The sequence below is a fragment of the Elephas maximus genome, chromosome 14 (assembly GCF_024166365.1).
Source record: "Elephas maximus indicus isolate mEleMax1 chromosome 14, mEleMax1 primary haplotype, whole genome shotgun sequence".
NCBI lineage: Eukaryota > Metazoa > Chordata > Mammalia > Proboscidea > Elephantidae > Elephas > Elephas maximus.
Genome location: NC_064832.1, coordinates 63,822,311 through 63,845,406, shown reverse-complemented (window position 1 = coordinate 63,845,406; position 23,096 = coordinate 63,822,311). Strand labels below are relative to the sequence as shown.

The 23,096-nt window shown below is 36.4% G+C and overlaps 1 protein-coding gene across 3 annotated transcripts in view; it reads left to right on the top strand.

Annotated features, from left to right (window-relative positions):
* The window catches only part of DACH1 (dachshund family transcription factor 1), a 485,967-nt gene that overhangs the window by 312,181 nt on the left and 150,690 nt on the right, over positions 1-23,096 (top strand). For 2 of the 3 annotated variants that reach the window (XM_049853405.1, XM_049853406.1), the window contains one exon: positions 16,146-16,318. In XM_049853405.1, coding sequence (XP_049709362.1) covers positions 16,146-16,318 — 173 coding nt within the window. Of the gene's footprint in view, positions 1-15,525; positions 15,685-16,145; positions 16,319-23,096 lie in introns of all 3 variants that reach the window. The other variant, XM_049853407.1, reaches the window with a different exon arrangement.

Below are 23,096 nucleotides of genomic sequence, written 5' to 3'. Positions count from 1 at the left end.
TTTAACTTTTCTATAGAAAAAAAATAATAATGCCTACCTGGTTACCTATCATAGACCTGATTGTTAAATCCTGAATTTTTATGGCACATTCCTTTTTTACCATCTTCAATTGTGTACCTCAGGGAGGGTCTTAAAAGTGTCCATCAACCCTGAATTGACAGAGCATCCTACCTGCCTTTCTAGTAAGAACCCTTCATCGATGACTCATATTCACTGGTAAGCCCTTGCCCTCTGTCAAAAAAGGGTGAATTATGTCTCTTTATGTGAACGCTTCCAAACAGATCGCTTTCCCTTTGCTGGGGAAAAAAGTCTTCAGTGCATATATAAAAAGAACTAGTTCATAAGCCACTGGATTCAGATATGAGGTGGAATATGCAGTCACCACTTGTCCACACCCAACATAATTGTTTTGTCGTTTCTGGCTCTGGAATCCAATTTGTTCTTCAAACATCTTCTTAGAGAACTCTAGTAATAGAGAACACTAGATTTTTTTTTTTTTTTTTTTACTATTTTATCAATTTTCTAGTGTCGTGAAATATGAGAATCAGGATTTCTGCCCTGGTCACATCAGTGTCAATGTGGTAGACGACAGAATTTGGGATTATTATTCCTGATGATGAGTTCCTTCTCCTCGTTCTGACTACCTGATACATCACTTTAATCATATCTTGCCCGGGCCTAAAATGATGACCAAACTCATCATCCTGACAACTGAGAACTTTCATAATATGGCCCTAGCCTAACTAATTCTCTCCGACTTCAGATGCCTTCCTCAGACGTACTTTCTCTTCCAGTCAATCGAGCTACCTAGCTGTCATCGAGACCCACCGTTTTCATTCGTCTTCGCCTCCTTGTGCAGCCCAGGCAGCTCCCTCAATTGAGTGTGGAAAGGATTTAGGGCCAAGGAGCCGGCAAATTCATTCTAAGTCCAGCTCTTTTCCTAAAGAGCTGTGTGACCTCAAGCATGTCACTTAATCACTCTGTCAATCATTCTGAACCTCAGTTGACTCTTGTGTATAACAGGGGGACTTGGGCAAAGTCTTCCTTTACCACACCACTTAAAAACGCACCCCCTAAATGCACATGTTTACATAGGTACACATGTTTGATTTGTTTTGAAAAGTTGTACTTCGGTTTACTAGGTGAAATCTTAAAATAGTTATTTGAAATAAATTATTTTAATTAAGTAAGAACAGCATTTGGTGTGAAATACACAAAATGTATTTAACCACTTGACTACGAGCCGTAGGCCAGGTACATCTAAATGAGAACATCTGTGTACTGTGGATGACCCTAACATTCCTGATTCAATGAGATGAGAGAACGTGCCTGGCAGAAAAGGAAAAAAGCAGAACCTGTAGAGCAATATTTTCATGTGGGAGGAGATACCGAAATTATTTAAAAAACAGTTTTTATGACTACATGGAAAAACAACATCATAGTATTAATTTTATAGCAGGGATTTTTTTTTTTTTTAAATAATAAGATAGCTATTTATTGCTTAGCAATTAAGGATTTCCTAACAGATGATTATTTTAATAGGTAGCTGTTTCTTTATATGGAAAACATTTAAAATAAAGGAGCTTATTACAGAGAAAGATCATTTGGCCAGATTTTGTTTTGGTTAAGTTCAAGATATTAAAAAATCCTATTACTTTCTTTAAGCATTTTTGAAAACATGACCGTTTCATCATCCATCATTTATTTTTTCAAGACAAGTGTATTTTTAATATTAATGTTAAGGAAAGTTTCTGGGGAAGAGAAAAAAAAATGAATATGACTGATTTATCCAAATACCACCAAGTTCTGAATATAAAACTTGTGTTTAGCCCTTGATTCTGACACGGAATCATTGTGTGACCTTAGGTGGGTTGCATTCTCCTTTATACTCTTTATTGGTTACTTCGGTTATAATAATGACACTAGATTTTTTTTTTTTTAAATAAAAAAAATAAGAAGAATGTTTAAATTTCACTTTATATCCAAGTGTGTTGACATTGTCAGAAAAGCAATCATTATTTCAGAACACAATTTCTAAGCATTTTTTCTTATTCTAATTCACATATTCATAGCACTCTGCAAAAACTCATTTTATTCTTTTTTTGGGGGGAGAAGAGAGCTTTTATATAATTCCCATTTCAGAGTCTAAAAGTGGAAATAAAATTATCCCTATCACTGTTAATTTTCTGAAGTGTTTTTTCTATTGCCAGCAAACAGAACTCTACTGGTCATTTTAACTTTGAAAACCTCCTCCTCTGCCTGCCTATGAAAAACTGATGAAAAGTGCTTGGAATGAGATGTCTTCACTACATATAATAGAAGCAATGGGAAAAATGATTTGGTTTCATATACACAGTAGCTTTCAACAAGTCTGCCATCTGCGTGTAATATACTACTATGATATAATACCATTTTTATGGTCTTTAAAACGTGCTCAGTTCTTTTCTGTGATATGGCGTCCTTCGATTTAAAGCCACCTCTCTCCATACATTCCTTGGAGGGTCCTTGTAAATACTGGATATCTTAATATATTGTCATATCATATGTTTGACTAATGGCACCCTTTCAAATGGTGCTTTGTAGTCTCTTTTTTTTTTGCCTCTGTTTAGGCTGTCTACCTTAAATAGGGAAACCCTGGTGGCCTAGTGGTTAAGTGCTATGGCTGCTAACCAAAGGGTCGGCAGTTCGAATCCGCCAGGCGCTCCTTGGAAACTCTATGGGGCAGTTCTACTCTTGTCCTATAGGGTCACTATGAGTCGGAATTGACTCGACGGCACTGGGTTTACCTTAAATAGTAGTTAGGATTGTTAAATATTTAAATCCAGTCATAGTGTTATACATACATTCACTCAGTATACTGGGGGACCTAAACTATGCCAGGTATCCACACTGATGGACTACTTAAAAAGAATATTTTAGCTTAGAGACGAGTGGGGAGACATGCATATTCTAAGAAAGCATTAAGACTTCCCATTGTGCTAAAACTTTTATGTAACTTGTATTAAATTGTAGGAATCATATACCAATATTTGCATATCCCCACTCAGCTTCTTAGACTTCTTAAGAAATCAGCCTGGCCCATTTGGGACTTTTTCTGTGGCTTATAGTAGAAACACATTTTTAGTAGAAATACCTTTATACTTTCTACATCCTCTTAAAGCATAAGGCTTTGTTCACCACCTACAAATCAATGATTTCCAAATCTCCCTCACTGGACATCTGCCTCTTTCCAAAATGTCAGTTCCATATTTCTGACTGCTTGTTGTTGTCTATCTCTACTTGACTGTTCCTGAAACGTCTCATATTCAGCAAGTCCAGAATTGAACTGATTGTTATTCATCATAAACCCTGATCTTCCTCATAACGGTTAGTAAAAGCTTGAGTTATGAATTCAGAATTCTAGGACTCAAACTATCACTTTATCATTTACTAAAAGTGGTACCTGGGGCAAATCTACTCAGGGTAGATGTGAATCTACTTCAGTGTTTCTGAAGAGTCATTGATATAGTATATAAAAAGCCTAATACAATGCTGAACACATCAAAGGTACATGATATATATTAAATATCATCATCAGTATTATTTTGGCCTTGCTTAAAGATACTATCTCCCACACAGATATTAATCTACAGGTCATCCCCAGGTTATGAATGAGATCCATTCCTAAGTTTGCCTTTAAGTCGAATTTGTAGGTAAGCAGGAACAGGTACATACAGTTCTTATATAGCGTTGGCTAGTAAGATATTTGTCTTGTTATGTAGTATATATTTTACCTTTCTATGCATTTTAAGGAAACCGTGTTGGTGTAGTGGTTAAGTGCTAAGGCTGCTAACCAAAGGGTCTGCAGTTCAAGTCCACCAGGTGCTCCTTGGAAACTCTATGAGGCAGTTCTACTCTGTCCTGCAGGGTCGCTATGAGTCAGAGTCGACTCAACGTCAGTAAGTTTTTTTGTTTTTTTTTGGTTTATGCATATAAAACACTTAAGAAACACTTCCAAACTGCAATGTTTTCATGAGTGTCACAAAACAGTGTGTGCATTTGTTTTTGGGAACGTTGTATTTATTTCAAGTTACTAAAATAATAGGGTAAAAACAGCATGGTGGTGGGGGCTTCTGACCTCCTCTAGCTTCACTAGGAGGAGAGAGACACCATCGACGGCAGACCAAGGCTGATTCCTATGGAAAAGAGGTCAGACACACCTCCTCCCTCCAGCCTTTTTACCTATCTGACACCAGCTGTCCCTCCCACGGCACTCTCTGTTTCTCTGCTGGGTTCAGTAATTTGTTGCAAAGCCCACAGAACTCACAGACCATACTCCCAGTTATGGGGTTTATTTGGGAAGTCACAAGTTACAATTCAGGACCAGGAACAGACTCAGAATACAGTTCTTTGCTCAGGACAGCTTCTTGGATGTGCCCACAAGCAGGCCTCTCCCTAGCCCTTGGCCTCTCAACCCTCGGCCCCTTTGGCCTCTTGGGCCAGCCTGGCCTCTGCTCTGCTCCAGCAAGTGTTACAAAGCTCTTCAGCTCCACCAACAAGAACCCAGCAGCACCCCCTCAACTCTCTTGCATCATGAGTCGGAAGGCCCTCCATGGTGTCTTGGACTGGTCTCTGGTTCTGCTGCCACAGCTTCTCACTATCTTGTGCCATCTCTCGTGTTACAGATTTCTGTGTCTGCTGGGTCTAGGAGGTTCTTAGTGCAGTGCTCCACTCCTAACTCTTCTTTATTGATGGTAATGAGGTCTCCCCGTCCATCTCTGAGATGGTCTATCTCAGAGATGGCTCGTTATAAGCCTAGCGGAAAGGCAAAATTGACGAATCCCCTCATTAGGGTTCCATACACCTTATTTGCCTGGTCCCACCTCACAAGGGTGCCATGCATCTTGTTTTTATTATTAGCAGGCTGTGAAATCCTCTTGGTGGGCCCCAAGCACCTTATTTGCATAGTCCCATGCAGTCATTTGGTGAGAGTTATAAGACCATGGCAAGAAAGGTAATATAAAAGTGATCCATTACACTGACAACAGGCTGTATGGCAGTCCATTCATAAATATGTATTGTCTGTAAGTTGGATGTTCATAATCCTGGGACTTCCTGTAGAGACCTGAGTCATCTTTCAAATTTTGTTCTCTTCATCTCCATTTGTATCCAAAATATTGTCCAGTTGTATCAAGTTTATTCCCAAATGCCAAACATATTCCCTATTTTTCATCTTCTGTGTCCTTAATTCTAGTTAAATGATAAAAGGTATGTGAATTTATGCTATATATGTGTATTTCTGTCTTTACTATAAGTTCTTCAAGAAAAAGGGCTATACTTTATCCTTTTTGAACGACACATAGAGGTTTGCCACAAGCTGAATGCAAGAAATGTTCTAGGTTTGCAGATCTCAGATCAAGAATTTTCTGAGTGTTAATCTTCCTTGTTACAGTTTTTAATATGTGGGATTTAAATTCTGTATGGAGAAGAACACACACTGGCCTTTTTGAATCAAAATTAGGGTGGTGGTCCTTAAATTTGTTTCATTTTTTTAGAGATATTAGGTTAACTTTACTTGATTTTTACTCAATATATTTGCTAGGATGTTGTTTGTTCATTCATTCATTCAACAACTATGTGTTGATCACCTACTGTGGCAGCAATGTATTAAATGCTGGGGATACAATGATGAGTAAAAGGATATGTAGAGCTTACAGAAATACAAGAAATGCTGGAGCTTAAGAGCCTTAAGAGCAATGGGAGACACCCAAAGGTATCTAAACAGAGGAGTGGTGGTGGAATATTTGTACTCAAATGCAGTGATGGTGTTTGAATCTGATTATGGCAGTGGAGATATAAACAGATTAGAAATAAATTACATAGGTGAACTCCACAGAGCAACAAAAGGAATTAAACAATGATGGCTCAGTAAGAGAGAAGGAGCAGATAAAAATGATTCCTAGATTTCTGACTTAAAAAACGAGCTAGTGATGCCATTCTCTGAGGCTAACTCAGCTTGTGGAGAAGGTAATTTAACATCTAGATCCACACAAGTGACAATTACCAAGATAATTCCCATGAGCTTGCTATTCTGCCTATGTGGGTCTTATGATTTTTGGAAAATTCAAGAGCGATTTTGGTTCAAGTAGGCAGAAGATTTTTCAACTTCAGCATAAATAATTGAAAACTGAAAACATTGTTTAAAACCGTGGAAATTAAAACTGATTTCAGCTTGCCATGGGCAATACTTGTATATGAACATAAAATTGTTAATAATATATATCATGACATTGATTACTCTACTAGCAGTATAGAAAGTATATTAGCTTGAAATTTTATTTGATGTAATTGTAAATCTATAGGGAAATTACAATATCCTTAGAGTGAAGAATTTCTAGTTCATTTGTTTGCCTAATGGAAAAATAATTTGATGTGTTAAAGTGGGAAAAGGTAGAAATTCATTGACATTGGAAATGAGAAAAGCTAAGCAATGTAAAGTGAAATTAACCCAGACACGTTATACCAAATTGCTTTATTTTGAAGAACTGCGTGAATATATTTTAGACTGGAAAGCTTAAGTTATGTTCCTACTCTGGTCCTGTCTGTACTATCTACTGTTTGTAGTAGTTTTATATTTAAGCTGCAGAAATTATCTATTTGTTGGAATATCATCATTACCACTGAGTGGAAAAAATGGGCTCTTACAATTGATTTAAAACCCATTTTAAAAAGAAAACTGCATATTTATCCAATACGAATTAATCCAGCTAATTTTTTTTTTCCTCCTACTGGAGTCTGTGGAACTATTTACCTACTCTGAGTTGGTATTTGTTTTGTTTTCGGTATCTGTTTTACCTGGTTAACACTTTGAACGTGGTGCTGATGAGTCCAAAGACAACATCATCAAAAAGAGAAACTGTTTTCTGATATAATTATCTCTATCTTCTCTACATGCAGAATTTGACCTTTTATCTTTATAGTAAGGCTATATTTCTTTGATTTTAAGTGGCATCAAAACCTTCTGGAATTTGGTATGAAATAAGGGAAAATACACAAAGTGGCACATTCTGTATGTAATAATCCATGCCGATAATATTCATGAGTTCAAGGTCAAGGCTACTTAAAATAGAAACCATAGTCCGTCTTCAGTTTTCTAGAACTGTTCCTCTGTTCCTGTTTTTCATGATTCTGCATGTTTTCTAGTAAACCTCTGACTGTTCATTAAGTATCTGAGTTTACAGTTTGTTACCTATTCTTTCTAAACAATCAGTATTCATGGGAAATTATACTGAAGAAAAAACTAAGGAGTTTTATTTTTCATTATTTCGTATGCAGCTTATCTTTTTACAGTGTGTTAACTGATATTACTTTCAACTATTTTTCAGAGAATGTAGGGCAATAGAAATACTTCAAATAGGTGAAGAAATTTGTGCTTTTTGTTTTTTTTATAGTTGTGATGAGTCCAAGGACAGTAATAGCACCAGTATTATATTATTACCTTCATATATGAAAGAAAATCTATAACAACATCTCTGCATTCAAAAGAAAACATCACAGACAAAATAGAAGTTGCCTGCTATGGGGCCCTGGTGGTGCAGTGGTTAAAAGCATTTGGCTGCTAGCCAAAAGGTCAGCAGTTCAAATCCACCAGCCACTCCTTGGAAACTCTATGGGGCAGTTCTACTCTGTTCTATGGGGTTGCTCTGAGTTGGAATAGACTCGACAGCAACGGGTTTTGCTTTTGGTTTTGGCTATGGCAAGAGTTTCAGATTCCTCATTAATAAGTATTTGACACTCAGATAAACACAGAACAATGTTTAGTTAATGATATCTAAAGAAAATATATTTACCTATTTCTGGTGCAAATGGTTAACCCACTTGGCTGCTAACAGGAAGGTTGGAGGTTTGAGTTCACCCAGAGGTGCCTGGAAGAAAGGCCTGGTGATTTCCAGCCATTGAAAACCCTATGGAGCACAGGTCTACTCTGACACACATGGGGTTGCCATAAGTTAGAATTGACTTAAGGGCAACTGGTAACTGTTTTTTTTTTTTTTTTTTTTTCTGGAATAGCAACACATTTTCCTAAAAGACTCATATTTACCAGTAGTGGGATCCTTAGAATTCATGATGATAAAGTTTTTTGTCTTTCTAAGAAAAATATAAATTTATGTCAGGGGTAAGCCAGGCAGCCTTGGTCACAGCCACCTAGTTGTACTTCTCCCTAGCACTTCCGAATCAAACATAATATGTGTGCAATCAAATATAAATTTTAGATTTTGTAAATGGTCTGCTACGTGGTCATTCTTTGCAATTAGGAGGCACTTGTGGTGTTTACTAATGCACTTTCCTTAAACTAGAACATTTTTAATTGTGCCCCTAAACAATTGCCTCTTCCTTACTTTAAAATAGAGCAATTTGATGAAGTCGAATCAAAACACCAGAAGGTTTCAGTGTTTATACATGCTAAAGAACAACTATGTTCAGATAGTGATTCAGAAAAAAAATATAAAGACTGCATTGTAATAACTCGTGAGAGGATTGTTTCTCCTATTTATGCATAATATTAGCATTACTGTTGACTTTTTTGTCTCTTTTTTTCTTAGTGTAAAGTTAATGCTCTAAAGGGTAATAATTTGTTTATTTTTACCTAATTCTGAAACAACAGCTGGGCATTTGTAGCACCTATGACTAGTGCTTCCTTTTGCTTACTAACCTTGTCTCCACTGTTAAGATGGACTTGACATTCTTCTCAGCGGTCTCCAGTGGTATGGAGGAAATGCCCACTGTTTCCGTCATTTTCTTTGTAAACGAATCTTGACAATGTCAGGTTCCCATCACAGTCTATCAGTGTCACTCACTAAGCAGTGGTGTGACCGCTAGTCCTTTTGAGATTTGCCTCCTTTATCAGGGTCAGCCTTAGGGAAAAATCTCAACAAATATAAATGATCATTTATATTTAAATATACTTTTCCTATTTTACTGCATAGTTGTTTAAAAGCATTTGTCTTTTATAGATCGTTTTAATTTTTTGTTTGATTATTTTACATCCATTCTATCCAAAATTCATTAAAAAAAATTTCTGTGGCCTCTCTTGACCTATTCCTTATTGAATATATTTGGGAATGAAAGAAATTAATTTAATATAATTATTTGGCTAAGTTTGTAATTGGTACTACTCATGTATGTACTGGAAAGTGTTTTGTTTTTTATTAAAGAGAAAGAGTGACAATATCCGTCATAGAAATACTTTACCATTTTCTTTCCTACCTAAAAATTATGTTTCAAAATTTGAAGTGATCTACATTCCTGGATAATCTTTTTCCTTTGAATCTCTACCTCAATATAGGCAATTTAAAGTTTCAGTTAGTGTGTGGAGTAACAGTTCAAATGGTGAATATTCATACTTCTTTTCCTTTACTTCGGTTCATTTACAAGAACCCGTGACCTAAATTTCGTCTATAATATAGCCGTGCGTTGGTTCTATTGAATATGCTTATGTAACAGGATATTGAAAAACTTTTCCTGTGGTTCCCACACAAGAACAAAGGGTACCAGGTGCTCGCCATTTTAAAGAAAGTAAAAAAACAATTTGTACTTATTAATAGCAACGGAACCAGCTTTGCTCTCTTAACTATCATTCCAGAGTGCACAAACCTCTTCCTTCTCCATTTATAAGAGCCAACGACCACGAGGATAGATGATTTTACGAAATCTTTACACTGAAGAGATATTGCCTAATGGAGAGGGCTGTGGCTTTCTCATCTCTAAGCTGAGGGAGAGAGAATTCCAAGAGAATTACTCCAGGACTGCAGGTGCCTCCACCTCATTTGACAGCTGGTTTTTGCTTTGATGTGAACTGCTGATCTGCTCTATATATTTGAGCAGGGACAGACAGAATTGGAGAGGAGTGAGAGGGTAGAAAGTGGACATCATCAGAACAAGGGGGTTCACACCAGGAGAGGGGTCTTAGTATCAAGAGGGAATTTAGGGATCATAGAAGAGCATTAAGGTAAAGGAGATTTCCCCTGTCAGGGAATCGTGCGGTTAGGAGATTCTCCTTTCAGGCCCCCTTAAAGGATCAGGCATTACTCCCAGGAGATAGTATTTAGGCACCTACTACAGGAGAAAAAACAATAACCTATTAGGTACAACCATAGAAATGACAGTGCAGGAGGGAGTTAAGCAGGAACCAGTTAGCCAAGATGCATTTGTCCTGCTACCCAGAAGATACCATGGACTGCCAGAAGAGCAAACAAATCTCTCTTGGAAGAAGTACAGCCAGAACACTCCTTAGAAGGGAAGATGTTTCATGTACTTTGGACATGTTATCAGGAGGGACCAGTCTTTGGAGAAGGTCATCATGCTTGGTAAAGTAGAGAGTCAATGAAAAAGAGGAAGGCCCTCAACAAGATGGATTGACACAGTGGCTGCCACAATGGGCTCAGCATAGCAACGAGTGTGAGAATGGCACAGGACCAGGCAGTGTTTCGCCCTGTTGTAAATAGGATTGCTATGAGTTGAAACTAACTCAACTGTACCTAATGACAAACCCAGAAAGAGAAAAGAAGAGGAGGAAGACGGATGGAAAGCTAAGGCTTTCTCTCTTCCAAGTTCGTAAACTCTAAGGCTGGCCAGTGCTGATGGGGACAGGGAAGCAGGGATGAGTCATTAAAGTGAACAGAAGTTAAAATTTTAACTAGAATGGATTTTTTATACTCAAAATCTGTACAAGGTTATTAAGGGGCAGAAAAGTGTATCTTGACAGAGAATGTTTAGAGGCAGTAATTGTAGGAAAAATAAAACCATGTTATATTTTTAACCCATCAGTTTAGACTATTCAATAATCTCGTTATCCTTACAGTCAGGATGGCTTCAGAGGTTTCCTCACAAGTGGTATATTTTTGTGTTTAAGACTTTGCCTGAGTTATCTCGTGCTGCCGTAACAGGAATATCACAAGTAAATGACTTTAAAAAAATGAAGTTTATTCTCTCACAGTCTAGGAGGCTGGAAGCCTAATTCACGGTACCAGCTCCGGGGGAAGGCTTTCTTTCTCCTTTGGCTCTGGGGAAATGTCCTTGTCATCAGTTTTCCCCAGTTGAGGAGTTTCTCAGTGTAGGGACCCCAGGTCCAAAGGACGTGCTATTCTCCTGGCTCTTGTTTCTTGGTGATATGAGGCTTAAGGCACAACCTAATCTTGTAGATTAAGTTCTGCCTCATTAACATAACTGCCGCTAACCCCACCTAATTAACATCATAACTCACTGCCTTCGGATTTATATAGACATGGGAAAATCACATCAGGTGACAAAATGGTGGACAGCCACACAGTAATGGGAATCAAGACCTAGTGACGTTGACATACATTTTGGGGGGACACAATTTAATCCATAACAGACCAGGTCTATCATATTTGAGTATCTTAAGATAACCTTGCTTGTCCTTGAGGAGAACACATCTTTTACATAAAGGAAAACACACACAATTACTTTTTGTGTATCAGTCCCATATATTGGAATATGTAATTACTAATAAGGTATTAATATAAGTATAATTAGGCAGGGTAAGCACATCATTTCAGATTTTATAGAAGCACAATTAATAGTTTTTGGCTGGAGATAAAACTGGTAATCAGGTGTTAATTTCTATTTTTCCTCTTTCTTGTACTCACATCTGGCTGCTGCAAGATGGTGCATTTGTTCATTCCAACCCCACCAAAATCACACTGTAGCATTACTATCTGAGCTTCATTATTTTCATAGTGATGTGGTTGTACCACTTGGTTTCATCCTGTATCAACTTCTTGTGTGTTCTGCTGCTAACAAGTCAGATCTGCCTGACACTTGTGGTGGTGTCTAGTCTGAGACCTGCCCCTGTACCTCTCCCTCGACTGCATTTGGAACTAGATGTAGTCCATTACTTCCTCCTCCCCCAAATTAAAGCAGATCATAGGTTCAGAATAAGCAAACAGTTCGATGCTCTGTTGTTGCTGGGCGCACTTGAGTTCGTCCCAACTCATAGCAACCCTATAGGACACAGTAGAGCTGCCCAGTAGGGTTTTCTTGGCTGTAATCTTTATGGGAGCAGATCATCAGACCTTTCTCCAATGGAGCAGCTGATGGGTTCGAACTACTGACCTTTTGGTTACCAAGTGAACGCTTAACTGCTATGCCACCAGCACTTCTTTTTCGATGCACTGTCTCAGACTTTTCGTGATTTCATGGCTATTTTTCTTGGCGCTCCCCAATTTTATATTTTTATTCTATTTTATAAGTTTTTATTCTAGTGTATGTTATACTATACTATAAGATATAGAGGTACTAAAGCTATATCAGATTCACCTTTTTATTCTACCATAAAGTCTAAGAAAGAGCATGGTTCAGCAAGAATGGAAAGGAAGAAATTAATCCGTTCTTTTCTGTTTCTCTCTATTTTCCCCCACTGTTTTTCTCCCGTATTTCTCCTTTATACACACTGAATCTTTTGTCTCTTACAGATGTTCACAGACTCTTAATAGTGGACATTAATCTTAAAGATGTATATGTGTTCACGTGTGTTTGTATATAAGCATAGTACATATACATTGACTTATATGTCCAAAAATATCTGATTAAACCAAAAGACTTGAAATTATACATTTAATAACTATGGGCATGTCTTGTTCTGAAGTGGCCTGTTTTCAGCTTTTATTTATTCATGCTAATAGAGGGGAAGGATGTTATAAATAATGCAAAAATCACTTACAGCTGACTTGGTTATATATTGTATATTTTTCATCAGACTTAGTTTCTTAATTGTTTGCTCTGTTTATTACCCAAATGAGCTAACATCATGAGTGTTTAACAAATGATGATTGGCGGAGATGGCTAGAAGCATTCTATGTAATGGGAAAATCCAATCTAGTATTAGAAACTCTCTGTGAAAAAAATCACATATAGATGATTGATATCTACCCTTACACAAGGGACCATATCTTGTGATGCAGAAGAGATCTGAAAATAGGTAGTATTTTGTCTATAATCTGTTTTTAGAACAATTTAATCAGAAATTTAATACTTTATACCTTGATAATGTGAAAAAGTTGAATTATGATATATATCTACTGACATGAGAGTGAAATTTAACTATATTTGGAGGAATAACTTTTCCTGTATAGGAACTGGCAATCAGGATTCAAATAGAAGGAATTAGTTCAAGTGAACAGAAAAAAAAAAAATGAAAGTTGAATAATAGAAATAAACAGAATCTAAATGGAATCCAAAGTAGAGAATATATTATTCTCTACTCCATATATTCATTACTTTATCCTCAAAAAATGCAATTTACTAGAAAAATGTTATGTTTAGCATTTGTTGGATATTTTAGATGAAATATATAGAGAAAATTACTTATTGTTTCCTATGCAATCCCCATGTTCAAATAATGTTTATTCCAAAGTGTTGTTTTATATCAAATAGTCCATGATTCTGCCTCACTTCTTGTTTTAACTGCTGACTTCAAAAGTAAAAGTGATGTTGAATCACAAAATTTGGCCATATCAAATTTCAAAGAAAGTATGGGTTAAATACGTAATGAAAAATTTTGCACATACTTTGATAAAAAAAAAAAAAAAATTTACTTTGATTAAAAAAAGGCTATATAAAATGAAAAATTTTAAAATGTTGTCACTAAATATTCTCTGATATCATTCTTCAGAAAAATTTGTTTTTTATAGTTTTTACATGTTTGACTAGTACCTCAGTTGAAGTGTTCAAAAAAGTTATGATAGAGAAATAAGGTGTATAAATTTGACTGTGAAAATGAACTTTATATGACCGTGTAGGAGTAAGCTGGAGAATTTCTTTTATATGAGTCATCTCTGTATAAAGCTATAATTTTTTTTTTTTAACTGAAAGCTGTCATGGTTTCTTGTAAAATAATAAAGATATCCATTTTAATTGATTCTTTTCATGGTTTAACAAAATTGCTTTGTTTGATTGCTAGAGAGTTTGAACTGGGTTTTCATTACCCACTTCTGAACAATTTACTCCAAGATCCAGACAGTATTGAGCTAATGAGTTTGGATTTATATTGAAGCTTAACTGTCTTCATGAAGTAAATGAAAAAAATCATGGCAGTAACTAAGTATTCTTCATTAAAAACTATGTCGTAGAGATTTTACAATGAGGCTTTTAATAGAGCTAAAGGATTTAAATTGGAGTTTTACCAACTTTTCTGTATTTATGAATATTATATGAAAATATGGTTTCCTTTTTTTTTAAGACATGAAGACCTCATAAGCAGACAGGGATATTACAGAAGTTTTCTTTTAAGTGGGCAGATTGTATATTTAAAAGCTTAGGTTAAGAAATAAAATGTTAATATAATTTGGGGGCATGCCTGTATTAAAGGGATTTATAAACAACTTCCAAAGAATATCATGTTAATATGCTTCAAGATCTAGTTAAATCTAAAACATTGTCACCAGTATTGAAATGCAAGTTCTTGTATGTTTGTTTGTTTGTTTTTTTTTTTTGACTTTGCTATTGACATTGCCAGGGTCATGAATTTATATGCTCTTTAGTTGAAAACAAGTGATGTATTTATTGACACATGCATACACATCCCCCCCAATATCACCTCACTCTCATTTAATTTATTGGTTTGACACCGTCATGATCTTTCCTCAAATGATCGTTTGGCTTCTCTGTACAATGGCTAACCAAGCTGGGCATTTAATGATTCCATGTTCAGGATTTGCTGTGAAATTAGTAGGCATTTTAACCCTGAATGGTGACTAAAACCAAACCAAACCCATTGCCATCCAGTTGACTCTGACTCATAGTGACCCTATAGGGCAGCGTAGAACTGCCCCATAAGGTTTCCAAGGAGCGCTGGTGGATTCTAACTGCCAACCTTTTGGTTAGCAGCTAATCTCTTAAGCACTGTGCTACTAAGGCTCCGAATGGTGACTACAGTCCGTTTAATACAAGGATAACTTTGCATTCTATATACATCAGTGTGTTTCAGTTCCAAGGAGTAACTAATTCTCCAGATACACAGTACAGACCATTTTATATTATCGGGTAGTCAAACAGGATTAACTTACCCACTGCCATCGAGTCTATTCCGACTCGTATAGTGACTCTCTAGGACAGAGTAGAACTGCCCCATAGAGTTTCCAAGCCTGTAAATCTTTATGGAAGTAGGCTGCCACATTTTTCTTCCGAGGAGCGGCTCGTGGGTTCTAACCGCTGACCTTTTGTTAGCAGCTGAGTGCTTTAACCACTGCACCACCAGGGCTCCTTCAAACAGGACAAGACCCGATAAATAGGCTAACTGTTTTAGAAATATTATTTTTCAAAACCTTGAGGTGATCAAATCCAAGAAATATAAAAACAGAAAGTACGGTCAGGGTTAAATTTTCTTACATCAGCTTATTTCCCTAGAAATCACTTAGTATGCCAACCTCTAAGTGTGATATACTTTTTTAAAACCTCATTTCAAATGAATCAGTGAAAGATCTGGAATAATATTGTATCCAAATTATTTATATTCATTCCTCACAGGCAGCAGTGATGGTTCTTGGGATAAGGAAACAGTGTACTACTCTCTCCCCACCCAGGGATTGCAGGCTTCTCTCACCCACCCCTGTATGCCTGGAGACCATAGCCTTCTAGTTAGTCAACCTCTCAACCGTCTTCAGCAGAACCACCATCTGCCAAATGGTACGATGGCATTTGTTAGTTTTACAAAAAAATTTCTGTAATTATAGAATGGTAAAATAGGACGCAATTAAGTGATATACTACATTTAGATAAGTAATCTTGATAAGTTAAAGAAAATCCTAGTACCTTAAACAAGATTTAGACTGATCAGAAGAATAATATAGCAAAGACTTGACCATTTGTATTAAACACATGAAAATTAATGATATGATAAACCATGGTACCAAAGTAGCTTTAAGCCTAATTTCCCTGAGTGGTGAGTGTGTGTCGTTGTATACAAAAAGAAAAAAGTTTTTCCTTTGACTATGATTTTTTTTTTTTATGATTATCATTATTACGGTATTTTTTAATGCTTCAGTTTTTGATGATTTATGTTCTTAATGAATTTAATAAAGGAGATTTACCATGTTTTAAATTTTATTTAGAACAGAGCAATGATGATACATGTCTATTTTTTATAGGACTGGAACTTCCTTTTATGATGATGCCCCACCCTCTGATTCCTGTCAGCCTACCTCCAGCGTCTGTTACCATGGCAATGAGCCAGATGAACCACCTCAGCACCATTGCAAATATGGCGGCCGCAGCCCAAGTTCAGAGTCCTCCATCCAGAGTTGAAACGTCTGTTATTAAGGTAATTGTTTTCTCACACAATTGTTTCAGCTTGTGTACTGTAAACCACCATCTCTTAACTCATCTTTCTTATTCCTTGACTAGTTTTCAATTCTGAAAAGTTAAGTGACAGCAAACCGATTATGAGAGAAAACACTGGTAGTAATTAGATCCTGGAGTACAATATTTAGCTAGGCTAGGGTTATTTCTTTTCAGAAGACAACCAAAAAAAAAAAAAAGAACCTGTTGCTGTCAAGTCAATTCTCACTCACAGTGACTCTACAGGACGGAGTACAACTCTGCCCTTAGGGTTTCCAAGGAGCAGCTGGTGGATTTGAACAAGAAGGGTTAGTTCTGCCACTTATTCACTAGCTTTATCACATTGGGCATGTAAATCTTTCTTATTCTCTGCTTCTATGTCTAATACTGCGTGGATGTAAACTAATTGAGATGATACAATTGAAAGTTCTTCTTAAATTAAAAAATGAAGTATAAATGGAAGGTAACGTTGTATAAACATTACATATGTGTGTATATGCACAATTCTCTCTCTATATATATTTATGTATTTTCATTCATATTATTTTACATTGTGTGTTTAATTCATAATGTTATTTAACTGCATTGTCAAATTGGCTAAGGAATAAGAAATAAAAACAGAATATTAAGTATAGATTATCAATTTTTAAATTACATAAAAGATATCCCATGCACACTTATTTGAAATAATCATCATCTTCTTTTTCTGAATATAATACACTTGAATTTAGGGAACTCTCAAAGCAAGTCTTGTGTGTTCCTAATTACACAGAATTTTGAATAATATGCAAATAGTAGTTTTTCTTATGATAATAGTTCTACAAACAAAGATATGTACAACACCCACACATCATCTTCTAAAGTACCATTTCCAGAGGAAAAAATTAAAAAGAAAAAAAAAAAAATTTAAGTACCATTTCCAGGTCAACTACTAAAAGACTTTACCTCAGGGAACGCTAGTGCTACACTGTCATAGCCAAGGAGCTGAGAAGAACAGCTTTTAGAAGCACTTATATCCTTTAGAGCCCTGGTGGTAGAGTGGTTAAGAGCTACAGCTGCTAAATGAAAGGTTGCGGTTCAAATCCACCAGCAGCTCCTTAAAACCCTATGGGGCAGTTCTACTTTGCCCTATAAGGCTACTATGAGTTGGAATTGACTCGACAACAATGGGATTTAGTTCATCTTCTGAATGAATTTTAAAGGGTTCCTTTGCTACCAGATATTTGCTAATCAAAGTATCACTGTATAATTCAATTTATAGTAATTTAAGGCAATAGGCTGCCTGATGGCAGTGGTGGTTCAATGGTAGACTTCTCTGCTTCCATTTTTGGTTCTTGATTCCTGGCTAATGTACCGCATGCGAAGCCACCACCCCTCCCGCAGTGGAGGCTTGCATGTTGCTATGAAACTGAGTAGTTTTCAGGGTGCTTCCAGCCTAAGACAGACTAGGAAGAAAGGTCTGGTGACCTACTTCTGAAAAATCATGCAGTGAAAACCCTATGGATCACAGCAGTATGATCTCGTAGTGCACGGGGTCATCAGAGTTGACTAGATGGCAGTTAACAACAACCACATGGTAATAGCTATTGCTGAGAATTCAAAATTCTCCTTGCCTCATTCGTTGAAGTTACGTAGAAGAAAATTTTAGCTGGGGGAGGAAAAAAAAAAAAAAAACTTCTAAGTGTCCGTATCATTGCACTAGAAGGCTATTTTTTAAAAAAATTAAAAGGCGCTAAGTAACAGTTAAGAAGCGCTGGTGGCACAATGCTAAGAGCTCAGGCTGCTAACCAAAATGTTGGCAGTTTGAATTCACCAGCCACTTCTTGGAAACCCTATGGGGCAGTTCTACCTTGTCCTGCAGGGTTGCTATGAGTCAGAATCTACTTGACGGCATACAACAATAAGTAATAGTTAAGGAGCCCCGTTGGTGCAATGGTTAAGAGCTGAGCTGCTAACCAAAAGGTTGGTGATTCAAACCCGCCAGCACCTCCTCAAGAGAAAAGACCTGGCAATGTGCTCCCTTAAAGACTGCAGCCCAAGAAACCCTATGGGGCACCTCTACTCTGTCATATAGGGTCGCTATGAGTTGGAATTGACTCGATGGTATGTATCAACGAATAATAGTTACAAGATGTGATTTTTTTTTTTTTTTTAATTTGGTAGTGATTACTCTAAGGATTCATTTCATGATTTTAACATTAATTATATGATTTGCTCTTTCAAAAGTAGGAACATCATTTTATAATTTCTCATTTAGATAAGATTTGGATTAATAAATAAGATAAAAATATGGCAGATTTTAGCAGTTTTAAATCAAATTGATTGTCTTACTTATGACCTATACATACCTTAGGCATCAGGTGATAGTTTACCTATTTCTGGGTCCGAAAGACTGTAGTTACATCAGGAGGCCTTAAGCTTTGTTTTTTCAGTATACGAACAATAAAATAATTCATTCTACATCTCATGTTAATTGGAACTTAGATAATGATGCTTTATTCACTAAATTCTTGATTTAATAAATTTAGGCAAGCTGAAGGTAGCATCTGGGTTCCATCCGGAATGGGCCTTTAGAAAGCAGTCCAGGACTAGGTTACTGGGAGGATGGCAACATTCTAGAGTCTGGTGGCGCAGTGATTAAGAACTTGGCCGCTAACCAAAAGGTCTGCAGTTTCAACCCACCAGCTGCGGAAGAAAGATGTGGCAGTCTGCTTCCATAAAGATTTCAGCCTTGGAAACCCTATGGGGCAGTTCTACTCTGTCCTATAGAGTCACTATGAGTCGGAACTGACTCAATGGTGATGGGTTTATTTATTTTTTTTCTTTCTTTTTTTTAGCAACATTCTCTCTTACAGTTAGGATTGTAGAAGAGAGCCATGAGGAGAAAGGAAGGAAATTGCAAAAAGGGAATAAGGGAGTTTTGTGTCTTGGAATATGTGCCAACACCTACCAGGTAGGTAGGTGATAGGGATATCCCATTCATGGTCTCTTGGGGCAAATACGTTCAGAAGCTTGGCTACAGATGAGATTAAAGAAATCTGTGGACTTCTTAATGCGGTAGTGATGATGTAAATGGTGCTAATAACAACTGAATAGTAAACAATGGCTTTAATTGTGAATGACTAATAAAAGCAAATAGCTTTCATCACCAAGGTGAAAGGAAGCTCCATCGTGGAATTGCATCAGTGTGCTCTTTTCTGTGAGACAGGCCCACATTTAGCTGAGACAAATTGGGTACCGGCGGATCAAGATTATAGAATGGAAACACATTTCAAGAATACATGAGACAATTCTAATATTTTTATATTCTTGAAGTTACCCTTAAGATCTGAGAGAAAGCAGGGCTGTAACTTCAGACACTGAATGTGAGGAATACTGTTCTCTATGAAGTTCCAAATATTTGGAAGAATAAGCTGGTAAATCAATATAAATTTATATATTGTAGACTTTATAGCACAAACAAGATTTCATAAACTCATATGTTATGTATTAATTAAACTTAATTTCAGAGATTTTTTTTTTTCCCCCCAAAGGAATGGTTCACTCCTATGTCACATTAAATAGTATTGGGCCTATGTGGGTAATTAGGATAAAACTGAAAAAACCACACCCAGTGCCGTGGAGTCGATTCCGACTCATAGCGACCCTATAGGACAGAGTAGAACTGCCCCATAGAGTTCCAAGGAGCGCCTGGCGGTTTCAAACTGCGTCCCTTTGGCTAGCAGCCATAGCACTTAACCACTACACCACCAGGGTTTCCAATTAGTGCCCACAAGTTTAAGTTTGCCTGAAAAAGGTTTAAGCATGAAAGCTGATTGAAAGTGAAATATTACATACCAATTCCCCACAGGAAGGAATGATAAAATAAAATAATAAAATATAAATGGCCTTTGAAGGGAAAATATAAGTTTGAAAGATTTTCTTATAATGATAAGAGTTAACACTGAAATGAGATTGGCATTAAGGGTTTGTAAGACAAAAGAGAAGCAAAAATACAGCTCTCAGATGTGCGTATTTTAAAATGTTATTTCATTTTCCTATTTCTATGAAATAGAGGAGTTCCAGTAATTTTCTCATTAACAAAGTCACACCAGTATACACAATGTAGCAAGGTGGGCAGATTGCCTCCTTTGAGCCAAATCCTGCCTGCTGTCAGTTTTTACATAGCATCTAACAACAACAACAACATGACATTTTTACTTGTTTGAAATGCCAACCTCCGTAATGGAATTTGCCATAGTATTGAACTCAGACTTTTCTGGCTAATTGTCTTGGACTATTGGAAATATTTTAGTAAGACAATTTTGAGTAGGGAACAGGCATATTCTGTTTAGCCAATTGTACATATAATTTATGTGACCAATAGCTACATGTCTGTAGGGACATATTAAATTCTTATCAGTTTTTATTAGTCTATTATGTGCAGTGAGACCCACATATTTTTACTATGTCACATTTGTAGAACGTGAAGAGACATAGACTTGAGAGAGATGTTACATAATCCAGCTTCCTCCAAGTTGGAGAATTACTTCCTAAATTCTCCCTACCCTTTTTCATATATCTAAGCTATGCTATGAGTTGGAATTGTCTTGATAACAATGGGATTTTTTTTTTTTTTTTTGGTAGGCTTTTGTAGAGGCTTGTCCTATTTTTCAGCAAATGTAGGAGTGAGGAAGCTATTCATTAGTCAAATTAATATTTTCATTTAACTTTGTTGCTTTTTTTTTTTTTTGGAAGAAAAATATCTAATTTTTCTGTGTCCTGGCCATTTAAATATTTAAGTCTGCTATTATACCAAAAGATAGAACAAAAGCAAACAAACAAAAAGAAAACAGCGGCCTTTGAGTTGATTCTGACACATGACAGCTTCATGTTTTTCAGTGTAGAACTACGGGGCTCCATAGGGTTTTCATGGCTGTGACCTTTTGGAAACAGATCACCAGTCCTTTTTCTTCCTATGTGCCTCTGAGTGGACTCAAGTCTCCAACTTTTAAGTTAATAGCTGAGTGCTTAACTGTTTATACCGCCCTGTACTTGTAATATTCCTTTTCTCCAGACCTCAATCTTTTTGATTAACCTCTTTTAATAACTCTTTTTTATTTTTTTTAATGACCCCTCTCTCCCTCACCCCATACACACACACAAAATTTTTTTTTGTGTCATACACAATGCTCTAGAAATGAACTGGGTTTTAGAAATGAACTGCCAGTGAACTGCCAGTGGTACTAACTCGAACCTTCATTTTAAAATAGTCTATAAATGTAATCTTATAATTCAAAAGATTTTTTGATAACTGAATGTATGACTCAGTTAATCCCATGCCTTTCTTGACATGAAATTCTATTAAGCCAATTCTCTTTCATCTTTTACTTATATTCTTGTTAGCTGCCCTGGAGTCAGCTCTGACTCATGGCTATGCACAATGGGATGAAACTTCACTGTCCATTTCTGTTCCATCCCTATGACTGTTTGAGGATCAGATAGTTGTGATGCATAGGATTTTCACTGGCTGATTTTTGGAAGTAGTTGCCAGGCCTGTCTTCCTAGTCCATCTTATTCTCTAAACTCTGCTGAAACCGTTTCAGCATCATAGGAACACACAAACTTCCACTGGCAGATGGTGCTGACTGCAAATGCATGTACTGGGTGGAAATTGAACCCAGGTCGAACCTGGATCTCCTGTATGGAAAGTGAGAATTCTATCACAGAACCACCACTGCCCCCTTACATATGTTCCCAGACCCAGTGCCGTCAAGTTGATTCCGACTCATAGCGACCCTATAGGACAGAGTAGAACGGCCCCATAGAGTTTCCAAGGATCGCCTGGTGGATTTGAACTGCTGACCCTTTGGTTCGCAGCCATAGCACTTAGCCACTACACCACCAGGGTTTCCTTACATATGTTAGGGATTTGCATTTATCCATATTAAGTTATTTAGTTTCCATTCTATTGACTTAGGCTCTTTAACTTCTTTTGAATAGTAACACTTCTTTTGAATAAATATTAGCAGTTTATGCCATCTTTATATCATTTCCAAATTTTAAAAGGATATGTTATTTGTATTATCTTAAATCACTGTGTAAAATATAAACAGTATAAATCAAGAAATCAATTTCCTTTGTCATTAAGAGAATGTCTATCAGGTCAAAAATGTTCTACTAATTGATTTTCTTTAAATTCTATTTCAAGTAACCCTAAGTCCCCCAAGTGAATCAACATATTTTGCGCTTTTTAATTAATAAGGATTTGGAAAAAAAAAAAAAAGAGGTTCTTGCTGAAATGAAAGTAAAATTGAAAATAAGAAAGTCAGCATATTTTAGTGGTTTAAAGTATGGATTCTGGAGGATAATTTTTGGGTTCATATTTTAGCTCTACCACCTCCCAGGCGTTTGCTCTTGGGCAAGTTACATAATATCCCTGTCTTTGTTTCCTCATCTGTACAATATTATAACAATACCTACCTCATTGGATTGTTATAGTGATTCAATTAGTATTTTAAAAGTTTTAGAAGCCTTTGTTCACCATTCTACCTTCATCTTATCATTATTTTTTGCTTTCTCCCACAGTATTCACAACCATCTGTTTAAAAATAACTTCTAGAATTTTGCAGGGAATTGGTGTCAAACTTATGAAATGTTACAATTGTATAGAATTCTCTCTCTCATTCTCTCTCTGGTTTTCATTAACGTTCAGCCATTTTTTTTAAAGTATCTGATTCGCAGTATCTAACACCCCTAACAAAAGTATTATACTTTGTGTT